Here is a 14,931-nt window from a genome sequence, read left to right as displayed (position 1 = left end):
CTGCATGTGAAGCACGTGAATGCTAGGCTAATGCTGATTAAAAGATTGCTTATGTGGCTGTTTTTACATGTTCAGGTAAAAATGACTAACAAGTGAGTTTCCTTGAAGAAATAGGAGCTCCAGATGTATATTTAAATAATTCATGTAGATTTTTATGTGATGCAAAAATTAATATAGGGGTCACCATGGTCTCTTACACACAATGGATGCATAGTGGGAGTAATTTTGTGTGCACTTGTCTTTGCCAAAGCCCAAATCAATTGAGAAATATCCTGCTTCCAGAGAGCTGCACTGGACTGGCAAGCTTCCCTTCCACATTCTGGCCCAGGTGAGGAGCACTCCATCTATATCACTAGAAAATGTCATCCAGCGAGTGAATGAAATGCAATTAGGATTCAATGAGAGTATACTATACAACAGAATACTGTACCTAACCGCAAAACACAATGTCTCTCCTGGAAAATATATTAAAATAATTAGGTGTGCGTGGCCAAATTATGTCACATTTCCAATGTGCTTGACTTCTGCTTCCAATAAATAGGACCATTTAATGAAGTATCTATGGTGTTCTGATACACTGCTTCACGACTGCACAATGTTTGAATTAAAATGCAAAGAAAGCAAGTGACCAAGAAAGAAGCTGTAATCACCAGCAATATAATACTGCATTTGCTCATAGTTTTCAATGTTTACATATTAAACATATTAATAGGCTCAGTATGTGTTCCTTGTATTGCAAACTACACATCAGGTCAGATTTTATTATTCACATTAAAAAAAATCTAAGAAAATATATTTTAGTTAATTTGCAACAGGCCTGTCAAATTCGAAAGGCATTGAATGTCTTCAAAATTATTTCCATTTTTTATTGTGATACTGTTCACATTCAAACCGTCAAATGGACATCAGAATAGCATGAGAAAAGGATTAAAAAAAAAGCCTTCCAATTTAGTTTTTATCAAGTGAATAACAGCCTCAGTCTCTATGGATGTCTCTATGGGCACGACTACTATCAAATGCTGCCCTGATACTTTACGTTACTGATTTTCTTCTCTGTCGTCCACTTTAAACATCTAATGGCTGTAATTACACTACTACAGACTGCAAAACTCCCACTAACACGTAGAACCGCAGTATCTTACTGCTTCCACTGGTTACCACCCAACATTGCCAGATCCCAAAGCATCTCTGCTGGGACATTCACTCAACAAAGGCCAGCTCTCCAGGATATTGTCAACAATAGTCAACATTGAACAAGCGTAGCTTTTCCCATTCCTTGGCCTCACTTCTGAATTTATTCCTGAACCTTGATACTGGTCACGTACGACATTACCAGCCATTTTTGCTTGATGTCTTGATTATAGCTGGTGACCAACAGGATCAGAGACAGCCAGGAGCAGTGTGTACTTACCATTAATGATAATGTTTAAGGTAATGCAAGGAAATAAAAAGTTTAATTTGCAGTTAACAACTGAGATGGTAGGTTGTCTGTACGTGGTGGGGGGTGGGGGGGCTGGAACAACAATGCACCAAGCCTGGAAGTAAGCTCCATCCCTGGCCGTTTGTGGCAGGTATGCAATTATTTGCTAAATAATGAATCACAGTCTTACCTTTGTTGCTGCATCCACATCAGCACCCAGTTGGATAAGTTGGGAAACAACCTCTACATGGCCTTCCTTGGAGGCCAGATGGAGAGCATTCAACCCATTCTGTAAACAATAATTGAAAACACGGCAATGTCATCAGTGTTTTAAACTAATTCATGAACCAAGTTTCATTGTAGTGTTTTTTTTGTGCGGTGTGGAGGGGGGGGGGGTGGAGTGGAAAGTATTTTACTGACCCATATGACCTGTTTTGCTTAGTACAATTGAATGCATTAGCTGCTGTGATGAAATATTGTGTGTGTACAAGATCTGACTAGAATACTTTATTTCTAGACTTAACCAAAGTTATGTATTCTTTCATTCATAGTACAGTATTTGTCCTGTAATGTATTCTGCAGCATCAGATATAGTGGATAGGTTCATACTAGCAGTTCACTTTCTTTAAGAAGATTATGTATGAAGAGAAAGTGTTTCTTATTGTTTAACATATTGATAGCCTCATCACTACTTTTATACATGTTAACCTTAATGGAAATCTATCTATAATTTCATGGCAGTTAAGCTTTCTTTTTTAAAAAAAATTGGGGAACAGTGGGAGAATCTGCTATGTGCAACGCTGCCCTGTATTTGAGATAGAGAGACAGGGACCAAAAAGGGGGAAGAGAGAGATATTGAGAGGGAATAAGAATATGAGAAAAGCTTTGAATAAAAACAAAAAAGGGAAAAGAGCAAGAGAAAGCGGAAGAGAAGTCAATGAAACAGACAGAGAATGCTGCCAATAAATGCAAGAAAAGCAATGATCAAAATGGAAATAAAAATAAGGACAAGAGAGAAAGAGAAGGGCAACAGAGACTGGAAGGTCAAGGAAAAGGATATATCTCTGAGAGGAAGATACCTCAGGGCTGGCAATGGCACAAAAAAATAACAAAAGATTGAAACAGAATAAACTAAAATTTGAAAGAGAGAAATATATTGAAAGCTAAGTAAAAAGATAGGAATAGAAAAGCTAAAATAACTGATGTACATAAGCTTCCTTTTCCTATGTACTGTACCTTGGCGTGCATTTATTTCCATACCATGGATGGATAAAGTAGAATTGTTTATTTGCTTCTATGCTTACCTTGATATATAGTCACTTGTATACACGAATACAGTACATCAAGAGGAAAACTAATTGTGATGTGGATAATCTAACAGACTTGCAATATTGTGTGCTGTCAAGATCTCAATGGATGGCTCTGTGACTGATATTAGTCAGGTCATAAGATCAACATCATGCAATCTACAGGGATATTCGTTATTTTATGCATATATCCCATAATCAGGAACTTCAGCAGCAATAAAAAGAAGTTCCACATTCTAAACATGTTAGCGCTCTGTTTTGCATTGCTTCAAAGGAAGCGTTTCACCATCTTAGGGAGAGATAACAAGATGAGAAAAATGTTTTTAACGTTGTGATATTTTTGGGAATTTAATGATGCACTAGGGTAAAAATCACATTAAGTGGGAGGTTTGAATCTTAAACACTAGTACATGAGCCAGCACCAGCACATACACAGATGCTGTGAGAGTTTTTGCTTTCACTGAGGAAGCCTACGGTAACAAGGAACACTCCATAGTGCTGAGGAAGGGTGGACGAAGAGCCAAGTGATATTAAGAAAATGTCTGGGTCTGTGCTGGCTCTTTTAAGAGCAATCCTTTTAAGTCCCATTTACCCACCCCACCATTGGCAGGAGAGCCTTCAGCCACTCTGCCCCCAACCTCTGGAATTCCATCCCCTAATCACTCCGCCTCGTCCCCACCTTAGCTTCCTTTGTCCCGCCTCAAGACTCTCCTCTTCGACCATGCCATCGGCCACCCCCCTTCCCCTCCCCCACCTTCTCCCCCCTGACCCCAGCTCAGGTCTGAATTGCTGTACACTGTCCAGCGCCTTGGGACGTCTTCCCGACGTGAAAGGCGTTATACAAATGTAATCTTGTTGTTGTTGTTTATCGAGTTCCCCTTTGAAAGCTCAGAATTATGTACACAATATGGTGAAAGTATTTTCATGGTTTCCTTCAGACAGTCTGGAAATATTCACTGATTAAAACTAGTTAGTTTAATAAATGTTAATTCAACATAAGATTAAAGAGCTCTGTATCAGACGAAGAAGATCAAACTCGCTGCAATGGTCTTGTCATAGGAACTGCTCCTTGTGCTGATGTGGATTCATTTGCAGCTCGCTGCTCTCACTTTGCCATTTGTGCTAATTAGTAAGATTTTCTAAGCATACAAGAATAGTAGATGGCCCTTTCACTGTGCGCTAGTTATAGAACTCCAATTGTAGTCCTGGTCGTCTTTGGCAAAACAAAAACACTGAATAAACAGTATATTACGTAATATTTCAGACTATTTACTGTCTACATTGAGAAATCAATTGAATGTACATTTTCAGCTTGCTTGTAATTCTCTGCATTAAAAGTATCTCCCATTTCACACTGGGGAATATTTAGACCATCACATCCATAATCATCTCCAGAACAATAAAGCTAACTCAACGCAAGGAGAGTGTGATACGGAAATGGTCTGTGCAGATTGTAATGTGGAAATAATGAACATAGCAGCACTTTCATGTTAGAATCAGGGAGAGGCTCAAGCTATAATAACCCCTCAGTCACCTATTCTAACAGAAGACACAATGGAACGCTCATTACCATCAGTTGCTCAATTGGAATCCGTAATTAAAAATAGTCTTTACAGTTAAAAATAGCTTTAGTTACCCAACATAATAAATCTGAACCTTTTAGGTGTTTTTTCTTTGAAATGCATTTAAGGGTGTGAGTCACCGCTTTGATGTCTTGATGCACCTGTTTTACAAACACAGACTTTCATCACAATTTAAAGGTCATTGCTTCCACCAATCTCATTGCAGTATGTAAATAATCCATGTATTAATGAACAATTATGTAACTGTGTCTAATCTAACCTTCAAAATTAACCAAGTTAGGCTGTTTTCCCCGGAGCTCTTATTGAGGTTCCCAAAATGAAAGGGATGAATGAAGAAAATCTCCATCAATCAACGTAAAATTGGCACGAGGGTATAAATTGAGAATTATGACCAGAAGAAAACAGGGAGGTCAGTAGAAGTCTTTTTTCTACACAGGGAGCTGAGGATAGAAATGATAATCTTGCGTTTCAGCGAATTGGGATCCCCAACAAATGTTGTGAAATTTTCTAATCTTTATCTCTCTTTTAAATACCATAGTTATCCTACAAACTGCAAGCTCTGGTTCAAAACTCACATTTCAAGTTTTTTGGTTTCGACATTTGAGGTGTTGCAAAACATTGCTTCAACTAAAATATACATGAAATAGGAAAGTGATAGGCATAAGAATAACTAGATTTTACAATGCATTGCTGAAGATCCATATCTATTGCACAATTTATACAACATTTAAATTTATCCACTGAGTGTCCACAAACCTGGTTGCAAATGTTTATGTCAACTCCAGCTTTGATGTAGTCAAGGGCCTTTTCTAAGTTTCCAGCCCGAGCAGCTCGTAAGTAGCTTGCATTGCTGTCGGTCTATTGGAAGATAGAAAAAATTGTTTAGAAAGGTATTTAACAAAAGAGGCATCTTAACAGAGCAACAGTGACTGCAATCTGTTAATAAACTTCCGCACTTAGTTTTCGTAAGACAAAAATGAAATGAGAAATAGTTTTCTGATTATTACTTTTTGTTTTCTTTCTCGTCTGCTTCAAACGTATGAAGTTTTGGACTAAAGTATATCTTTAGACTACAATAACTGCATATAATACAAAGACAATATAGTGATAGATAGTTACCAGGTCACTTAAATATCTAAATCTACATTGAATGATTGTTTGTGAAGTGAACAGTTAATTCTGCAATTTATATGGAATACATTCTAAGTAGTCATACCTAACACTCTTCAATATATCAGCAAAACTTTCATTTGAAAAAATGTACCATCACACTAACTCCTTGATTGGCGCTATTTGTGTACTTACTAAAAATTATATTATCTGAATATTCATAACTTAACGTTTTAAGTGAATACAGATGTTTTCATTATGAAAGCAGACAATCTTCAGATCAAACACAAAAAACTATTGCTACCTTAGCGAGTCAGTTACCACAGATCGCATTATAGCTAAATGAAATAATAAAGAGCAAGTTGAAACGAGGACAATGCTAAACTTCTAAAAATGAATTTAAAATAACAATAATCCTTTCATTTGACATAGTGCCTTTCACTCAGAAGGGAAGCTTCTCCAGGTGTCCTGGTCAACAATCCCCCAAATAAAATTGGACATTCACTTTCATGGCTGGTTGTGGGACATTGCTGTGCACAAATCTGCTGCCACATTCATCTGCAAATTCACAGTCACTACATCTCAAAGTAAAATCCTGTGAAGTGCTTTGAAATCTCAATAACATGATAAGGTGCTATAATAAATGCATAATAAATTATTATTATTGTCATGCATTATTCACAAATTGCCCCCTTTATATCTGTGTATGGATGGAATGGATAATATTCTCTTAGAATAACCAAAGAGTACCCCGTGCTAGAGTTCTAACAGCTATGTGTATTAAGTCAATAACTTGCTGAAATCTGGAAACTTGAGAAAATTGCTGCTGTCTCACAGTTTTTGCTGATGTACATTGTCAAACAGAATGAATTGTGAAGCCTACTCTGGTCGATATATTCAAAATGGATACTTGGGATACGCATGCTATGTCTCCTGCAGACATGCTGAAAGCTACCTGTGGTGTAGAAGTTGAGTTCAGTGGTAACTGTCACAAGAACAGGAATAGCAGCGGGGGAGAGTGTGGTGTGGGGGCGGGCACCGTGTAATTGTGATCACAAAATCACTGGGGTTCAACCTCAGGCTCTGGAGGCACAGCTCCACTTTTATTCTCACGTATGAAATCTACTTTCAAGATGTCCTGTGAAATTAGGTATCTTCTCAACCTGGGGATAATAATAATAATCCTTGCATTTGATATAGCGCTTTTCACATCTTCTAGACGTCTCAAATTGCTTCACAGAATAAACTGTAAAGTGAATTGACTGTATATTTGTGGGCGAAACAATTGTGCACAGTTTCACAGAATCTAACATCTCAGAGCACTTTACAAAGCCTGGGTCAGAGGCCAAGCAAGAGAGAGAGGAGGTGGCTACAGGCATGGTCGGTCAAAGAGATAGCTTTTTGTAGCATAATATGGTACCCAAATCTTTCAATTGTACAAAAAGATTCCTATATTTATTGAAAGGTAGAGCTCTGTGTTGTACATTTATCTAAACCTGAGTTAACAAGGCTCAGCAGGCTTAATAAGATGGTTTAATGTATTTTTTAATTATTTCGAGTGGAGTTACCGAATCTCTAAGGTGCCATAGTACCTTCTTTTAACATAATACAATGGTGTGTTAGGCTTATCAAAATGTGTGGTCATGCCAATGTTGCACAGTAATAAAGATTGCTGTTATTAATCTTCAGGACAAAATCACAAGAAAGGTGAAAAAATTATTTTAGTCCACTTGAACTCAGCCACCTTATCTTCTTCCCACTGCAGTATCAAATTATTTCTTAAATTGTTTCCAATGTCCTGGGCTCAACCTCCTTCCCTGGTAACCTATTCTAGCTGTTTATTACCCACTATGTAAAGAAATACTTCCTTTCCGTCTTAAACTTGCCCTTCAAAACCCTGAACCAGTGCCTCTTGTATCCTGCCGCCTTGGTATAACACAGTATTATTGTACATTTATTTTCTCTTTCTCACTTATCATCTTACGTACTTCAATAAGTGCTCTCTGAGACATCCCTTTCCAATAAGCTCTAATATATTTAGTAATTCCTCACACCTCATCCCATTAACACTGGAGATCAAATATGCAACATTAGTTCCGTCTTTGGACAGGCATATGATACGTACTTAAACAGTTTATGTTTTCTAATCTGCTGAACCTCATTTCTACTTGCTTTTCTGTGTTTGTCCTGATACCATTTTTTGTTCCCAAGATTTATGATGTTTTAAAAAAACTTCTAATCTGTACCAGTGAGGACCCAGACCAAGAGACCACTAATTGCAACCTGTGAGTTAAAATTGTGTTAAGTCCAGATCTAGTGAACAGAAGCAGCCTAATGAAAAGAATGCCAGCAAAAGATTAATATCAGTTTGCTCACATCATCATTAATATTGTTACTGAATTTTACAAATGTTTCCAATAAGTTATCTGAACAATCCAACTAAAACATAAGTGCTATATAAATGGCACTAAAATTACTCCAAAACAAAGTTCTTGCTGCTTTCTGGGAAACAAACAATTACATAACATAGGAAATTCTGGACGAAAAAAAGACCATGGCCCATCTTGCTCTAATCTGAAAGAGACAACTTATTCTATTCATTCAATGAATCGGAGACAATAGATTCTATAACCTTCAAGCCATGAAACATTGAGCTAGCAAAGTGAATCATGGAGTTTTCTATTTTTAAAAACCTATTCCAACCTAAATATAGTACCTAAGTGCTTATGTACATCAGAGTGGGTCCAGCCTTTTATTTCCTCTTTGCTATTACACATAGCCAATGGCAGAGAAGAGTCCCTTTGTTAGTTTTTTTTTTGTTCCATTTTTGTTAAAAGTTGCCAACAAGAAAACAACTCCAGTACAGTGATGGTTTTATATGCAATGGGTCAGCACAAGGCCAAAATTCTAGCTCAGGGGCTAGAATATGTATTCACTGCTCCAGAGAATTGGATACAACTGTTTCCTCGGCACACAATTTGAAATCAACCATAATTACATTGAAAAGATGGAAACTGTTTATGCTATAACAAATAACCATGCAAGTGAAGGTTTTACACAAAGGGAAGCAACAAATGTTCAGCTGTTAGTGGGGAACTTTCAAGTGTCGCTAGAGGGAGAGATAGTAGTCTGACACAATACAGCACAGACGTTTATTTGCAAAAGCATAATAATAATAATATTCTAATGCACTAGTCTATTAGGGGGAAAAAACACTCATTATCTACTCTTTGCCCCTCCCCGAGACATTTCTTAATTGTAGTGTTTAGCTTTTTCTCATCCGAACATTTAAACAGTTGGGTGAAATAACGTGAAATACTATATTCACTTGTATTACTTCATTGCAAATAAAGAATTAAATTAATATCACTGTGTTGAAATCAAAGTTCATTGCACTCTTTCTCTCTCAACTCATATTGTCTTGGAATTTCAAGATTGTGGAACTTCCCTTCTTTGTACAATTTATAGTTTTAAAACCCAAGCTTATTGTCACTGAGCTATTACCCCTGAACTTCCCTGATTTTCTTTCCTACTTTGGTGGAGTCCTGTCATAAGATTCTTGGCTCTATTTAATAGGATTTGCAACATTCTCTTTTTCTATACATTCCAAGAAGTGAGAGGGCTTTTCAGTTTAATGTACACACACGTGTTTTACAGAACTTCTACAAGTCAGTTACCTGGGAGACTTTGAAAAGAAATGACATCTCAATCTATGTTGATGTCTGCATTTATAGCACTAAACAAATACTGTACATTCAATAAATAACAACATCACCATGAACTTTTTATATTACAAAACCTTAATCAATGTTTAATGTTTTAAAACCTGGAGATACACAGTCACTACACCACTCTCTGTCAAACACTTTGAAATGTCTTGCAATCGGTGCTATATCAAATACAAGAATTATTCTTATAATGGTTATAACAATGTTATAAGGAATATTGATGAAGAGAGATACGTTCAGCGCAATGATATTTTGCACAATAATTTAACACATTTGACATAGTGCATGTACTGATTCATGTGATATTTTATTTCTGATCAATGTTACTTGTTTAAAGCTTTACGATTTATTTTGATTGTAAGCTCATTTTAAAGTCTTCACCTGCAGCTGTTGTTTTGTCACCCACCAAGCACAACGAGTGTGAGCTGGCAATAAACAATGTGAACAGAATGTTGGTCTAAAACGAATAGATCAGCTGAGTCAATTCCTCAGAAGCCATCCTGACATTGTACAATACTGCGGTTACACTATACCTGGAATCCCACATGTTGAGACATCGTTCTCACATTTATACTACACAGTGGAGCTGCCAAATCTCCTGCCGGGAAGAGTCAAGTCAAGCAAAGGCTTTCAGTGAGACACAACATCTGGCTCTGCAGTGGGTTCTCAAGCACAGTTTTGCAACTGATTTCAGAAACAACCCGAGAACAGGTCCCCATACATTCAGTACAAGATGGTGTGTGTGTGTGTGGAGGGGGGGTGGGGGGGTTGGGGGGGTGAAGGGTTCAACGTAAAAGTGAGTGGAAACCATAAAAAGTTGGAATCTCACCCTCAGGAATGTTCATATAGAATTGGACGGACAACATATCTTTGGATAAAAGAAATGAAGAATTGGTTCTAATTTCAGTTGTAGATATTGATTAAATAGGCAACTTTGTATGTCTTTGGGGGCAGAGGGGAACATCAGTCATTCACGAGGCAAAATGTTGCTCAGCAATGGCGGTCTATGTGGAAAAAGTCTTAGCTTTTTCTGCTCAGCCGGCCTGCTCCACGTCCCCCAACCCACCCGCCCCACCATTGGCGGGAGAGCCTTCAACCACTCTGCCCCCAACCTCTGGAATTCCATCCCCCAATAATTCCGCCTCGGCCCCTCCTTAGCCTCCTTCAAGTCCCGCCTCAAAAGCCTCCTCTTCGACCATGCCATCGGTCACCCCCTTCCCCTCCCCTCCCTTTTTCTCCCCCTGACCCCAGCTCGGGTCTGAAATGCTGTACACTGCCTAGCGCCTTGGGACGTCCTCCCGACGTGAAAGGCGCTATACAAATGTAATCTTGTTGTTGTTGTAGCTTATATAATTTGCATGGTATGATCTATCAACTTCAGTGCAGTCATCATGAGGTTAAATTCATGTTTACACATGCAAGATTTCAACAGATTACAATTTACAATTCAGTTCAGTTTTAGTGGCAAGTACAATAACACAGACAATAAAAGCAATGTACAACAACAAGATTCCATTTATAGAGCGCCTTTCACGTCGGGAGGACGTCCCAAGGCGCTGTACAGTTGGGTCAGGACCCGAGCAGGGGGGAAATGGTCAGGGTGAGGGGAGGGAAGGTAGGGAGCGAGGAGGGGGTAGAGAGTCGAGAGGGGAGCTGAAGGCACGGTCAAAGAGAAAGGTCTTGAGACCGGCCTTGAAGGAGGAAAGAGAGGAGGCAAGGCGAAGGCACTGGGGGATAGAGTTCCAGAGGATGTACTTTTCATCCTGGCTTTAAGTAGCAACCTGGTTTTTGCATTATAGCAAAGTGTAAAGTTATAAGGTCCATGAATGAAAGGTTGCCTTCAAATGTAAACTGATAAGTTTACAGTTCTGCTCATGCCAGTGGTTTTGACCAAAGATTTGCAGCACTAGAGATGAGGGACAGTGAAAAATCTATGCAGAAAGAGTCATTATTTTTCTATTGTACCGCCCCTTTCAATCACGTAACTAATACACTCATTTGGGGTTATATTTACATCAGTGCATATGTCACAGTGTAGAGCCCCCAAATCTAAATTACTTCCAAATATTTTGGTTCCACTGAAAACAACTCAAGGTTTGAATTCTTCTTCCTTGAATAAGAATGAAAGGAGAATCACACTCCAAGTGATAAACTGGTCATAGAGCATTAGGACAATTGAATTGCATGGTGTATATCAGATATGCTTCAAGGCATTGCCTTGGAAAGGATCAGAATGATATAAACCAAATGAAACTCGAGCAGTTTTACCATTATCATGTCAAACTCAAAAGACGCTATTCCTTTGAAAAACACTATGTTGGTTGATTGTTATAATATTTTTTGAATGAAATTGTTTCTTAGCATTTGTGTAGCAGAGGTAATGTTGTTAGCAATGGATTGAAACATAGTATTATGTTTAAATTGGATGGCCAGCTTGCCCATATGCACCACGTAACTTGACCTCTAGTGATAACAGGATTCATTTCTCTGCATGTAGAATTGCAATGGCATACCCTAAATATATTAGAAAGCCATTGTGAGATTAATCAGGATGATCCTACAAGGTTTTATCAATTTGTATTAAATGAAATGTATTCTCTGCTATTTCCTCATCTGTTGTAAATTCTATTAGGCACGAATATTTTCACAAGCCTCCCAGGCCACTTAATTCTTATTCATGAGCAGACTCATAGGGAACAAAATACTCCATCCTGCATTGATGCAAGTCAAAGGTTAGACAACTTCCATCTTGTTTATTTTTAATAGGAATATTAGACTTTAAACTTCACATTAATACCAAGAATCAATATTCTAACCACACTAACCTTGGTCAGTTCTATAAATGATATACAAGCTAGATTTTCCTTGACTTCTATACTTTGTCTAAAATTGGCCACCCTTGACTGATCTGTGTTGACCAAGAAGACATTGAGCAGAAAGAGAAGTGATTCCCCCACATAGAAGGTGAAATTGTAGGACAAGTTATCCCAGCCAGCGCTCACACACACCCTAGTTTCTCTGCCTAAAGCATATTGGGAGCAGGTCCCTCTCAGCTAGGGGTGCAGTGAGGAAAGGTGCAAGGTAAAAGTAGAAAAATAAAACAATATGCCTCTATGTAGCACACTTCTCGAAGGTAACATCTAAACTCTTAACAAGCAGTGAAGTTTAATACCGAGTTGAAAAGGGAGGAGAGGTGATTGAAGGCACAGTTGAAGAGGAAAACAACAAAATATTGTTTCAAAAAATATATACATCGGAGAAAGAAAATGTAGAGACAACCTTTTCAATGTAAAGCTCTCCGCTGATCTATAGCAAGATATGGAAAAAGGGCAGGATTGAGATTAAAAGATCTATCATGATCTAATAAAATCACATTCATGCTCGACAGGTCTTCTGCAGGTTAAGCAGAACAAGCAGCTTTGCAAGAAAAATCTGATGAAATGTTTGCTCCCTCCTGAAGGCACACTATTTCAGAGTCTAACCATACAATGAGGCTTTCCAGTGCTTTGAATGATCATTCTACTGTTGCATTGAACAGATTGAACTCAGAAGTCTAGGTTGACACTCTGATGGGTGTGTGCTGCATCATTGTACCATCCCTCCGTTGAGATGTTAAACTGAGTTCCGATGAATGTTAAAGATCCCATCACACTATTTGAAAAGAGAAGTGTCCAGGCCAATATTACACCGGATAAAATTGCTCAATCACTTCATGGGAGATTACGAAGCAAATGTTAGCTGCTGCTTTTGCATACAAAATACACAATCACTCCACTTTACAGTAAATCCTGTGAAGTGCTCCAAGATGTCCTCCCAACATGAAAGGTACTATATTAAATGCAAGGATTATTATTATTATTTTATAACACCAACAGTGGTGCAAAAGATTGGCAAATGCTTTAAATGAATATAATGGCTGCTCTAAAGAATATAAGTCAGCATTGTATAAAACACTAAATTAATGCTCAGTGTAAAATTTGTTATTAGTATTAGTACTAGTATCAAAATGAAAGCTAATGTTGTAGCAAAAAATGTGATGCGTTCACTATGATCAGTGATAACACATCATAGTTTGCACCTCACATATTTTCAAAATTTTGATTTTTAATTTAATTTTCATTCTCAGATCCATAAACACACACACACACACACACATCAACACTGGCTTTTATGTCAGCACTAATATTTTCAATGTTTTAAACGTTTCCCTTGGCATTGTTCACAACGTGTTATTTAATTAAGTATAGACTCACGTAAGAACACAGCCTTTACCAACCCCAGCAAGACCCAGAGTTGTGACCCGATCTCACTCAATCTATCAAATTCAATTGGGTTCGTATTTGGCTCAGTACCACATTGTTGATTCATAACTAATTTAATTCAAGGAACATTTGTTTTCTGGTCTCTTTTCAGTTTCTGCACATGTGCACCTTAAGACATTAATTCTCAGATCTCTCCAGTCAAACATATAAGTCCATATTTACTCTAAGAGGCTTACACGGTGGATGACGAGTTGCTCTCGTCCGAATCACATTCATAACGTCCATATTAGCTAAGCTACAATTTGTATCTTATACGTAACCTATTCATCAACTGAAAAATTATACAGCAAATCATAATAGTACCTGAAGCAAAGACATTGTGCCTTATTTGAGCACTTACTTGCTCCAGTCTGTCTGCTCCCTCCTGCACTCCCATGTTCTCCTGCTAAAGATGAAACCTGATGATCCAATTAATGTCTACTTGGATACAGAAACTCACTGTGGCGTTACATCAGGGCTAAAAATACCAGCTGAGATTATTGAGTTAAAGATATTACCCACTGCAGAGTTAAAGAAACACACAGAAAAGATCTGAATAAATGCACTCAGCTCATATAAACTTAAAAAAGTTCTACGTATAATGTTCTCAAAACACTGGTTTAACAATTCCCAAGATTCCGAGTGAGCTTACCATATTTGTCAGGTCCCATCAACACCGTTGAAATGTAAACGTGATACATAAGGACCGAAATAGCAGCAGCAGCAGATGGTTTATAACCCAATGACTGCTCTCCCTTTATGTGATTGCTTATCAGCTCTTGTTTGTACAATGCAGAGCATTCCTTGCTGCCTAACCCAACAGCCCTTATTAAGAGCAAGTCATCCATGGTTATAAATTGCTGCCCAAAGTTAACTCTCTGTCTTATGTGGATTAATATATTCCCCGATATTCAGTCCTGTGGATTTACATTGTGGAGTCATTGTGGATTAAAGGAGAAACAAAACCCTTAGTCTGTAGTAAAAATATTAAGCATCATAAATGATCTCACTTTAACGATGGTAGAGAGCCAGCTGGGGTACATTGTTGCCAGACATTTTTGTCCTCAACCAGTGGTCAGGTCAAATGTTATCAGCTATGGTTGCAGACATGCAAGTAAGCCACAATGTTAAAAATATTCATATTGAACAGACACAAAGAACCATTGTGATTGTAACAATTACAAAAGACCTGCAGATCTTTTAAAGTCCCATGACTTTAATATTCCCCAGCTGGAAATGATTTACAGGCAGTCATTTCTACTTTAGGGGCTTGAGATATAGCCACTAGGTAATGCATTGCACTCAATTGTTTGCTTTAACCCTTACACAGCTACAGAACCTCTTTTGCATTCTTGTACCTCCACTGCCTGGATTGTAGATGGGGATCAATTTGGATCAACTCAAAATAACCCAGTGCTATCATAGAATCATAGAATGTTACGCCACAGAAGAAGGCCATTTGGCCCATCGAGTCTGTGCTGG

The 14,931-nt window shown here is 38.0% G+C and overlaps 1 protein-coding gene across 8 annotated transcripts in view; it reads right to left on the bottom strand.

Annotated features, from left to right (window-relative positions):
• Window positions 1-14,931, bottom strand: part of ank3b (ankyrin 3b) — a 147,909-nt gene that overhangs the window by 90,681 nt on the left and 42,297 nt on the right. For all 8 annotated transcript variants that reach the window (XM_007897115.2, XM_007897079.2, XM_007897097.2 and 5 more), the window contains exons 2-3: window positions 5,067-5,168; window positions 1,611-1,709 (exon numbers count right to left, since the gene is read on the bottom strand). In XM_007897115.2, coding sequence (XP_007895306.2) covers window positions 1,611-1,709; window positions 5,067-5,168 — 201 coding nt within the window. The remainder of the gene's footprint in view (window positions 1-1,610; window positions 1,710-5,066; window positions 5,169-14,931) is intronic.

This window comes from Callorhinchus milii, unplaced genomic scaffold (assembly GCF_018977255.1).
Source record: "Callorhinchus milii isolate IMCB2004 unplaced genomic scaffold, IMCB_Cmil_1.0 Scaffold7, whole genome shotgun sequence".
Lineage (NCBI taxonomy): Eukaryota > Metazoa > Chordata > Chondrichthyes > Chimaeriformes > Callorhinchidae > Callorhinchus > Callorhinchus milii.
Note: the sequence above shows the minus strand (reverse complement) of the source record. Positions and strands in the feature narration are given on the sequence as shown.